General features: G+C 46.2%; 1 protein-coding gene across 2 annotated transcripts in view; it reads left to right on the top strand.

Moving 5' to 3' along the window:
* BFSP1 (beaded filament structural protein 1) overlaps positions 1-12,067 on the top strand; it is a 53,406-nt gene that overhangs the window by 36,209 nt on the left and 5,130 nt on the right. The window contains exons 4-7 of one of the 2 annotated variants that reach the window (XM_075127206.1): positions 1,983-2,078; positions 3,367-3,459; positions 4,223-4,330; positions 9,113-9,333. In XM_075127206.1, the coding sequence (XP_074983307.1) occupies positions 1,983-2,078; positions 3,367-3,459; positions 4,223-4,330; positions 9,113-9,333 (518 nt within the window). The remainder of the gene's footprint in view (positions 1-1,982; positions 2,079-3,366; positions 3,460-4,222; positions 4,331-9,112; positions 9,334-12,067) is intronic. The other variant, XM_075127205.1, reaches the window with a different exon arrangement.

Raw genomic sequence — 12,067 nt, 5'->3', positions numbered from 1 at the left:
TGAGCACAACTTACCACTCAAAACCTGGTGTGACAGAACTAAAGAGACACCATCACCTTGAAACTACTTAATGTAAAAATATGAATTAAATGCACTTTCAGATGTATAGCTGTCCTGGAGACTCACCTTCAAATTTTTGATTTTACAGTCAGATATTCCTGTGTTTTGCAATTTCTTTTTGCTCTTGCTGGGTCAGAGACACACTAATAATGCAGGTGGAATGACCTGAATAGCTGCTTGTAGTGGGAACTTGTGAAACTATACTTAAAGTGCTGTCAAATGCAGAAAGTAAACAGATTGCAAAAACAATTGAGAAAAGGACTCTCCTCCCCTACCCCTCTGCCATGGTCTCAGGTTGTATGTACTTTGTTCTCTAGAATAAGATCTACTGAAAATCTATGGGATTTTGTAATATCATAACAAAACCATTGATAGAGAGAGGCTGCAAAGGGCTGAGTGTACATGGTGGAAAAAAATGTCTCCAGGGTTTTCAGAGAGCTTGTGTTATTGAAGGTCTTACCCACAAACATTTGGTCACAGAAGTTGCCAAAATGCATTGATTTCCTGACAAAGAGTTACGTGTAAACAATCCTCCAACGTACTAGGAGTGTAATCTTAGCTCCGTTGAAGTTAGTGGGCTTTTTTGCCATTGACTTCACTGGGGGCTAGGATTTTACTCAAGGTCCAGATTACCCTGAGATTATATAAACTATAGATGCCAAGCCTGCATCTGTTGATATATTTTAACGCCTTTTTTATCACTGCAAGGAATACTTTTGTCTTCTGTAAATGTCAATTCAATTGTATTGGTGCAATTCAGCCAGCTCAGGTATCACATCCGAAGTCCATTGAAAGCAGTGAGTTTCTTTCCCTTGATATCAATGGGCTTTGGATCAGGTTCATATTGCATTTATAGCTGCATGAAAACGCCTCCACTTAAGTAAATTATAAAATGTCATAGGAACCATTGAGTGTTAGGGAGTTGCAAGAAGGATTCAACTGGTCATGTTCAGGAGTCCTACCAGAAACTAAATTTTCACTCTGTTGGTGCACAATATATTTAATGAGATGCTGATGTATTAGATAGCAGTCTGAAACTTATCCCCATAGAACTTGTTATTTTGTATTGTATGATTTAAAGTTACTGAGAATTATTTTATATTCAGGAGCTTGTTTAAAGTAGTATAACTCAGTAATGAGCCAAGTGACCTCTTAGAATTGAAACAGGAGTTAGATACTGGGCCAGATTTCTGCTCTCTGTTATGCAGGTGTAAATGACGATAATTATTGTGAGTTCCATGCTCATTTCTCTAGACCATCTGGACTCTGAGAATCTTCTGCCTCCTGAATTTACAATTAATTGCAATTTTTTGCCCCCAAACTTGCTTTTCTAGTTTTTGTGGGCCACCATGTTAATAATTCATAGTCCCAGACATGTCACTGAAAAATCCAATTTTATGACGTGTGAGGTGTCGCAAAGTGAAGGGATGAAAAATTTCAGGTTGACACAGAAATATGGTATGTTCTTTAGTGTGATATTTTAAAAAGTGTCAAAATATATCAAACACGGTCACAAACATTGGAGAAATCAGTGCCTTATACTGTTGATTCCTCCTGCTTAGAATCAGACACCATTGCAAGCTTCAGTGATTGGTATTTCATAAAGTGTCTATTCCTTGGCTCCCAGCCATCATAAAGCATATGGTGAATGAGCTGTGACAGCACCACAGTGCTGAAATGTATTTAACTGCTTGTCTTTATCAGCTTTGTTCAGAAAAATAGTGTATACCACGGGAGAGCCGAATGGATAAAAGTGCATATTTTTTGTCGGTTTCATCATACCTTTGTTTCTCCCATTAGTCTTTAATTCTCAACATAGGTGGCTACAAATTTTAAAATATTCACTTGTTGGATAAGTGGCTCCTCTATTCTTAGCGAACCTGAAGCCAGTACTAAAAATGTCATGTTTATCTGCACTGCAGGAAGCAGATGAAGCTTTGTTATGTAATCTGGAACTTCAGATTGAATCACAGTTCCTGCAGGATGACATTAATGCCACAAAGGACAGGTACAAGAAGGTAATTGCACTGAATTCCCCACCTCTCAGAGAGGAGTCTGGAAGGTTGAAAAGTGTCACGCTAACCTTTGATCTCTTTCAGTGGCCACTTCAGACACCTACAGGGTAAAGGTTTGTTGTTTTATTTTATTGTAAAAAGGCATTTTGAAAAGGGTCAAAGAAACCCAGTGACCCCAGGTAAGACTGGATATGTTAGTGAACAAAATACATTCAGTTTGGTATTCTCTAGACCAACAAGTAGGCTGTTGTATTTTATCAAAGCTCACTCACTCAAGGTCAGCAGTCTAGAATCATTAACATGATTAACAGGATCTGCTTGAATCCTTTATCATCATTTAATCTATAGAGGGGCCAGTCCTGTTTGAGCCATCCTGAGTACCATGATAAGCAATCAGGCCAAGAGCCTCAAACGTATTTAGGCCCCTAGCTCCCACTGGAATCAGTGGGAATCACAGGTCTGAATAGGCTTGTTGATATAGGCCTTACTGTTTTACACAGAGGTACAACAATTTGTTTTGTAGCATGAACACTATAAAATGTTGCCTGATTCAAGTTCTGTAAAGGGTGTGACTGGGAGGATTGTAGTCTGGCATTCCCAGGAAAAGATCCATCATTAAATAGCTTTAGGAGCCATATATAAACTGGGAATAGATTTGGTAAAAAGAGCGAGACTAACGTTAATCCTTTTCCACATTTCTTTGGAATTTTTGCCATTGAGAGCTATGGAAGCTAGATCAGGTCTAGAGGCAAAAACTAGAACAGGGTCAATGGTCAGTGACTCAAACCAGATGCTGGACTTGGTCAACCTTTTCTAAGCACATTTACAAAGTGTCATCTGAAAGGAGTCACAGTCTTACACATCGGCCATACAAATGAAAATACCTCCTTCCACCTGTCTTTATTACACCATTAACCACCCTTACCCCTTCCACCTCTCCTCCACCAGTGACTAGATCAGATTATATTCCCATTTGTTCCTTTAAAACATGAGTAACATAGTACTGAATTAAGACTATGCTGCATCTCATCAGTAACTGAACAGCTTTAGCAAAGTACTATCTGAATGTGGTGATTGGGTTACTAAACTGCGAACACATATAGAGCCCAGTTCAGATGAGTAGAAGTCCACTAGAGTCAGGGTGGCATGTATGTATGGCAGATCTGAATTTGACCCATACTTTTACCAGTGAAAGAAGTTATCATCAAGAAATAAATCACAGACATTCAGACAGCTGAACTGAAATCTTGCTCTACTAGTTACTAATTAAAATTATTTTACTCCACCACAGAATATCATGGAAATACAGACCTATGTCAGCATTTTACAACAGATCATCCAAATGACCCCTAGTGTGACCACCATTACAGTTGGAGTGAGCGAGGTAAGTGTTTCACTGAGTAAATAAATGCTATGTAGTGAGCACTCACAATGTGATAGTCAATATTTACCCTAAGTTCCTGAGATAGTCCATCTATTTCCTATTCTAAGTAGACGGAGGTGCTGTGGTGTCTGTGAGTAAATGTGGAATTGCTAATGATGACAACAGAAGATCAGAGTTGCAGCTTTGAAAAACTTAAGTGAGCTTTAGGAGCTTTAGGATCAAAAGAGATGTCAGAAGTCTTGAACAGGGATTTCTGCTAGCCAGGTGTATTCTGGGACATGTTAAAAGGCTAGTCCAGCAGCAGCAGAAGTAGGGATGTGTCCCATCAGAGTAAAGAGATTCCAAGATTTGGAGATGGGGATGTGAGCCTACTTTGCCTGCTCCCTCTCCAAAGAGTCAAGATGGGGCAGGGGCAAGAGCAAGAGGGATGGACCCTTGTGAATCAAACTGATTGAATGAAACCAGGTGAGACAAAGGTGATGGGTTTCACTTTCGCACCAGTGTAGGACAGTACCCCAGGAAACAGTTGTTGTTTGGGTGTGAATGGCAAACCTTTTCCTTTCAAATGAAATGAACTATTTTAAACCATAAGCAGTGCTTCTACAGTGCCTCCATTGGGAACTTGAGACCATTGAAGTTATGTAGCAAGAGGCGGAGGCGTCATCTCATCATCATTCATGTTGTCTTTTCAGATTGACTGTAGGTCATGAAATCTCTGGTGGCATGTTTACACGATCAGACATTCTTTCTTCTTTTCTCTCAGGAAAGACTGATGGCAGAAAGGAGAATTCCTATCCTGCAGAGTCAGCTGGAAGAGTACAAGAGCATTCTTTGTCAGCTGCAGACTCAGAAATTGAAACTGCAGACTGAGGTACCATACAACTAACTGGAAAGTCTAGTGACCCTCATTGATTCAGACTAGTGTAATTGCAACAAATCAACACGTAACACTGAACAACGCAGCATGGATGGTATTTAATGGGGTTTTGAGCATATGTATTCTACCTACAAATAAGATGAATGCCTGAAAAGGATTTTTTTTTATTCAAACTTTACCTATCTCAGCTTCTGCCTTCTGTCTAACCATGGGATGAAGATTTATGTAGTTAGTTTCAGAGGGTCAGTCATGACTGTGTGATGGCTGCTTAGTAGGTTGAGTAGAAGTGGTTGGAGGCCTTAGTCCAGTACATGGTGGAACAAGATGCCCAGATCACAACTGGGTTGCTGATGGACAGTCTCAGCAGACAGGCCAACGACTGAAAAGGTCCAGGGACTGAGTCTCCCCCTCGCTCAATCCAGTATGAAATGCACTGGCACTGTGGGATAAAATCAGAGGTCTTCAGAGATGTCAGTTCAGCACTTTCCCTGAGCACTAAATTCACTCCACAAGCTCTGGGGTTGATGTGGGAATAACTGGGTGACATTCTATGGTCTGTGCCATGAGACAGGTCTCACTCAATGATCACAATAGTCCCTTCTGACCTTAAAATCTATGTATTTCCTCAAAAAGTGCATGTCAGGTTTCACACAGCAGCCTACACATATCCCTGATTACAATAACAATGAATTAGCACCTTCAGCCACACCCAGGGACCAACAGCAACAATGGTCTGTGTGTCTGTGCAGTGCTGATTCACAGGGCATGAGTTACCAGGACTTTTCCTGCAGCTCCTGCCTGTCCCCAGCCAAGTACGTCATCGTGCAGCTTGTGTCTTCTGCAGCAATCCACTGGGCTCTGTGATCCTGTCAGGCTAAGCTGAAAACTGAACAGCAACCTAAGCCATGAAGGTCAGGACCTATATGCCCACCCCTAGGAAGGGCCTAATTAATGGGGAGTTGTGGAAAATTATTACCTTAACGCAGCAAGTAAGGGCTCCTTTGTGCCTGTTCCGGGGATGGTGTGCTGATACACAGCACCTCCCAGAGATCTTGGGAAGTGCAGCCACTGCAGTGGCTTGCTGAGTCTCGCCGGCTCTTCTGGCCAGCACACAGAGGGGTTGGGCTAAGGCCACACCTCTCCCTCAGCCTCCTTGGGGTGTCTGACACCCTAGTCAGGAATTCACCTTGCACTCAGGGGAGAGCACGGACTGTGAGGGTGCCTGAGTTCTACTCAGATGTACAAGTAGCTGGAGAAACCTGCCTTCAGATGGTTAACCCAAGAAAAGATTAGCATAATCTGGCCTTTACTAGTCCTAATTTCAGAATGAAACCTTCATTTTCAAGGTGACACTTTCTATTAAGATTCCATTTATAAAGGGTTAATAAATGACAAATATAGCAGTTATACTCATATTGAGAATGTCAGTAAAAGGGGTAAGAGGTGGTTATAAGCCATGGTTATAATCAACCTATGGAGCTGTTGGAACCTCAGGGTGGAATTTTCCCAAATAAAACAAATCACTCAGGTTCTTTGGAAACGGCTCTCCCCCGCTCCTGCCCCTCCTCCTCCCCCCCCCCCCCCCACGGTCTATAACAATTGAGTAATGAATTATTAAAGCAATATATTAATGATTTATTAACCCTCTACAGCAGTGGGTCTCAACCTGTTTACCATTGTGGGCCACATCTGCAGAGCTCTGTGTCTTGTGGGGAGCGTGCACACAATACATACACTGCCTGTAGAGCCAGACAAAAAAAGAACCAGATTTCGTATTTGTTATACGACAGCAATACAATTCAGATCGCTACAGCACCTTTCGTTTCAACACTGGCACATGTCTGCCAGGAGCATTTTAAATGAGTAAATAAGTCAAAACACTAACTGTTAAAATTAATTTACTGTAAGGGTGGCAAGGCTGCACTGCATTGCAGCTGGGCTGAGTGCCCAGAGAGCACGGCTGCCGAGCCTGCTGGCAAAGATGGGGACCCCTGCCCGGTGCAGGGTGCCCCCCAAGCCAGACACTGCCCCCCGTGTATCCAGCCCCTCCAGTCAGGGACTATATCCCAGCCCCCCAAGCTTGCCCCCCCCCCCCACAGCCAGGGAATGCCCTCCATCAGCCAACCCCACTGGAACTGCCCCCTCCATCATACAGTCCTCCACCCAGGGACTGCCACCCATGCACCCAGCCCCCCCACCCAGTAACTGCCCCTGAGAACTCCTCAGCAACTGCCCCCAGCACCCAGAGCTGAGAGCCTTTGAACCAAATGGTAAACCCTGACTATGATGGAAACCACTTCAAGCCAGGGGGTGCAGCAGCACCTCCAGCACCCCTAGTTCCATTACCTATGGCCCAATCCTGCACCACCCCATTTTTACACCCCCACCGGTTCTGCATCTGGGGCAGGTGCCCCTCCTGCCCCTCCCAAGTTATGGCCCTGAGGATGTCACATGGACCACAGCTGTGTGCTGATTGAGAACAACTGCTCTATAGACTAGTTATGAATGAACCCTTCTTATAAAGTGTGATTGTTTGTAAAAGAAAACAGAGAAGGTGCTATAGGAATTACATAATAAAACAGAGAAATAACAGCAGAAGTAACACTTTGCTGCAATTCCCTAGCTTGCTTTTTTTTTTTTTTTTAAAGTGACTCAGCACCATCTTGTGGCCAACTTACGTTCCAGTGATGCATTAATAAAATCCCAGTTCTCTGCAGGAGTCACTGCACAGGCGGTTAAGTTATTCTACACGCCAGAATGTTCTGATAGTAACATTTAAAGGCAACTCCCATGTAGTACTTCCTTGGTCATCATTTCACTTGCTGGTGGAGTGCAAATCCCCTGAGGATTAGATGCTGCTCGCTCGCTGTATGTGACTCTCCCCAAGTGTTTTGTGAGGGTCAGCGGCAGGATGCAGCTTGTAACGTTAAAGTTTGTCTTTCGATTGCTACACCTGTACTGCAGCTAGCTGTAACTTGGTCTGCAGCACTGCACACTGGGCTCCCATAGTGCCCGTGGCACCAGTGATGTCACATTTAGTAACATGGCTGTACAACTGGTAGTCTCAGAATTAATCACTTTCAGTCTCATGTGGCACCTTTCCATCTAAGGTGAGCTTTACAGTCAATAATGAACTATGTAAGTATTATACTCCCCAGCTGACAGCTGGAGAAACTGAGATAGAAAGAGATTATGGGCCAGATTTTAGTCACCTCCCGATTGGGCAGAACAGACAGCTCTCTTCCCTCTGTGCTCCTGTCCAGTCAGCCCCTGTAATCCTTGTGCTGGAGCCTTTAGAGTGCCAAGTACAGGGGGTGTTTAGCAACTTCATTGGTGCTACACAACCTCCTGGGGCTGGGTGGGATGTAAAGTGGCTAGACCCAAACTTCCTCTAAAGAAGAGGCGGTGCAAGAAGAATATAGGCAGAACCTCCAAAAAGGAGCAGTAAGAAGCAGCCATGAGCCTGCTCCTGCCAGAGGAATTCTGGCTGCCTGGGTCTTCCATGGGCAGAACGACTCTGGCCATTGCTGTTAGCATAGTGCAGTAATGTGTCTTCCCCACCCGCAAATGCAGCACTGTGGTCACTAAACCACCACTGAAACGCTGATTGACTTGCCTGGAAACATACATAACATCTGCAGTGGAGTCAGGAATCGAGCACAGATCTCCTGGCTATGCTGCAGCCCAAAACCATCCTTCTTCTGCCAATTTTCAAACCTGCTCCCCCTCCTCCCTTTAGTCTGCCAGAGACCAGCTTTGCAAAGCCCATTTTCTTACTGTCTATATTAAGGCTGCTTAGGGTGGTGTGGGCTATGATTAGGGTGACCAGATGGCCCGATTTTATAGGGACAGTCCCAATAATTGGGGCCTTTTTTTATATAGGTGCCTATTACTCTCTACCCCTTGTCCCGATTTTTCACACTTGCTATCTGGTCACCCTAGCGCTGACGGGTATATTTATAGAAGCGCCTTGGTCTATGTTTTAATTTATGGAATAGACCATGGCACGGGGGGGGAGCAATAGATGTATTTTTTAAATATGAATTAATAATGAAATGAATGTAATGAATGTGCCAATTGGCTTTAATGGTGCAGCATCGGATCCAGTTTTCAGAGCTTGTGCAAAGGAATCCAAGACCTTTGTAGAAGCTACTCATCTGGCCCACTTAGATGCTCTCTGGGAAACATCTTCATAGTGAGAGCTGGTGGGGAATTTTCTGACCTAAATACTTTTTCATCGGAAAATGCAGATTTGTAGAACCCCCAAACTGTTCACAGAAAAGAGTCCGTTTCGACAAAGCTCCCAATTCCAAACATTTCTGTGGAAATGTTTTGGGACTTTATTTAACTTAGACTTTAAAAGGGGTTTTAAAAGATCAAAAGCAAACCAAAAGGCTTCAGCATTATCAAAACAAAACATTCTGATTTACCCAATCTGAATTTTATTTTTTTCAGATTATTGGTCCATGAAAATGTTTGCTGTTGCAACTTTTCATCTTACTTCAGTATGGGAAAAAAATTGAAATCTCAAACTCTCATGGGATTGGAAAACCATCTCCCATCCATCCATCTTCACTAGCCCCTCTCACTAGCCATGCATAGTATTGTAGTCAGTTTCCTCTTCAATAATTATCCAAAGCATACGACTTTTTTTCAGTCATTAGTTTGCTGACATAGAAAAGTACTTCTCACCATTTAATGATTCCTCTGAAAATGTCTGTCAGTCCCCACATAGGAAATGCTGTATATCATTGCTTCCAATTTCCTTTATTTCAGACAACCGTGCTGGAACAAGCTATTAAGAGCACTCAAGAGAGTTATGATGATGAGGTTCAGCTATACAACGAGCAGATTGAAACTCTTAGGAAGGAGATAGAGGATGCTGAGAGGACCTTGGAGAAGTACACGAGTGACTGTCACCAGCTGGTGATATATCAGCAGTCCCTGGAGAATGAGCTGGAGCGGTACAAACGTATCATTGAGAATGAAGACAACCGGTAGGGCTATTTCATGTATGGTGTGTAGGGTGGCCAACTTTCTAATTTGTGAAAACCTGACACTGAGTGCTGGAACCTCTCCCACTTGCTGTGCCTCTTCCCCCGAGGCTCCACCCCTTGCTCCACCTCTTTTCCTCAAGGTTCCGCCCCCTGCTCGTCTCCCGTCCTGTTGCTCGCGCTCTCTTCACCATCCTCCCATTGCCAACTAAGCAGGGCTCTAGGGGTGGAAGGGTGACTGGGCAGGATGGGGAAGGGAGAGCCACACTCTGGGGGTGAAGGGGTGACTGGGGCAGGTGAGGGAAGGGAGAGCTGCACTCTGGGGATGAAGGGGTGACTGGGGTGGGGAGGGGAAGGGAGAACTCTGGGGGTGAAGGGGTGACTGGGGCGGGGAAGGGAGAGCTACACTCTGGGGGTGAAGAGGTGACTGGGGCAGGCCAGGGAAGGGAGAGCTGCACTCTGGGGGTGAAGGGGTGACTGGGGCGGGGCGGGGAAGGGAGAGCTGTGCTCTGGGGGTGAAGAGGTGACTGGGGCAGGCCAGGGAAGGGAGAGCTGCACTCTGGGGGTGAAGGGGTGACTGGGGCAGGGCGGGGAAGAGAGAGCTGCACTCTGGGGGTGGGGGGTGACTGGGGCAGGGCGGGGAAGGGAGAGCTGCGCTCTGGGGGTGGGGGGTGACTGGGGCAGGGCGGGGAAGGGAGAGCTGCGCTCAGGGGGTGAAGGGGTGACTGGGGCAGGCCAGGGAAGGGAGAGCCACGCTCCGGGGGTGAAGGGGTGACTGGGGCAGGGCGGGGAAGAGAGAGCCACACTCCGGGGGTGAAAGGGTGACTGGGGCAGGGAAGGGGAAGGAGAGCTGCACTCCGGGGCTGGAGGGTGAGTGGGACAGGTTGGAGAAAGAAGAGCCATGCTCGGGGGAGCCACCGGTACCTCTCTCCGCTGGAGCTGTTCCTGAGTGCTCCTCCAGGCTCCAGCAGCAGCTACTGCTCTTCCCACTCCCTGGTGGCAGAGGCGGTTACTGCAGGTAACCAGACTTTTAGTGTCCAGTCAGCAGTGCTGACAAGACACTGCCAGGTTCCCTTTTCAACCAGACTTTCTGGTTAAAAAAAAAAAAACCCTGACACCTGGCAACCCTAATGATGCGTCCCTGGGGGTTGTGAGTGACAGTGCAGGAGCCTAGTATTTGATAACGGGGAATTTGTTTAATCCCACTAAAGCCTATGTGAACTTTACTACCCACGGGGTTCTCAAAGCAGGAACTTGAGGACAGTGGTCCTCATCCAAAGCCCACTGAAGCCACTAGAGAGAGACAGCTCCGGGCCAGTGCGAGGAGAGTATGAGGTTCTCATCCAGCCTGTCAGTCTAGTCACCATTTGCCTGCTGTCTTTTAGTTTCAGTACACAAAGGACAGGTGCAAACGAAAGCCTTTCTATGATTCTGTGAACTGACTGCCCCTCTGCAGAGCTCTAATAACCCGTCAGTTACAAACTGGGGGCTAGCTGTTTAAAATCTTGCTAGCAGTTTGGGGCTAGATCCTGAAAAGGGACTCACCATTGTAGTGCTTAACTTTTAGGTGTCCAGCTGCCTCATGGAATCCACAGTCCTGAGCTGGGTGCCCCGGCTCCCTATCCATGCCTGGGAAGGGTGAGATGCCTCAGAATGCGATTCACAAAAGCCAACATGCTGAGCAGGGAGCTACCTAAGCTAACCAATAGGAAAGTCCCAGGAGAGGTGTGCAGTTTAGGTCCCACCCCGCAAAGGGAGATAGGTGCCCAATGGGAGGCATCTCCCTCCATTTGGGATTGACCACTGTGAACGTTATGCTGGAGTTAGGTATGTCAGTCAGGGCAGCCCTTTCTTTCCAAAACCAAAAGCCAAGGAGATAGCATCCACATATAGGAGGCCAGAGTTCAATGCCCCCTCTGCCTGATGTGAAACAGTGACTGGAACCCAGGTCTCCTACCTTGCAGGTGAGTGCATGAACCCTGGGCAGGAGGTACCGTGGGGTCAGGCTTTCTCAATCTTGACTGTTACAGTGGCTTCACTTTGTATAAAACACTGAAACATTCATTGGGGCAGAGAGAAAATGATTCTCCAGCCTTTATAAACTGTGGACCAGGTTCAACAGGAGAGATTAAGAGACTTCCACAGCAAAGTATCCCATAGCTAGCGCACTCACCTAAGAGATGGGAGACTCAACGTCACATTCAGTCTCCGCCTCAAGCAGAGAGGGGAAGTGAACCTGGGCTTCTCATATCCTTAACCATGAGACTAAGGTGTTGGAAGTCTAGGTCTACCTCCTCATCTGCCCTCTTCCCTCCCCAACCCCACGGCCATTTGATGTGGGGTTAGGTGTGCTCTGAGCATGCCTACCAGAACAGGCCCTGCAGGTGAGCTAGGTGGGACAACACCCGGTTCGAAGATCTCGCTGGGGTTTAGGTGCGAGATAGCTGCACTGCTGCTGTGTGCACTTACAGGACAGCATGCTGACACACTCAGCCCCCCAAAACACCTGCACACAACACACCCCCTGTCACACTCCACCACCACCCCCCATTTGAAAAGCCCGTTGCAGCCACTTACGCCCTGGGCTAGCTACCACAATGCACTGCTCTTTGTGGCATTCCAAGAGCTGCTAATGTGGCCACGCCAATGCGCTTCCAGCTGACAGTGTGAACACACGGCAGCGTTTTCTCTGCTGCGGTCTCCAAAGGCTGGTTTAACTCACGGCGCTCTACAGCTG

Source organism: Caretta caretta, chromosome 3 (assembly GCF_965140235.1).
Source record: "Caretta caretta isolate rCarCar2 chromosome 3, rCarCar1.hap1, whole genome shotgun sequence".
Lineage (NCBI taxonomy): Eukaryota > Metazoa > Chordata > Testudines > Cheloniidae > Caretta > Caretta caretta.
The sequence above is the reverse complement of the archived record's forward strand: the minus strand, read 5'-3'. Positions and strand labels throughout refer to the sequence as shown.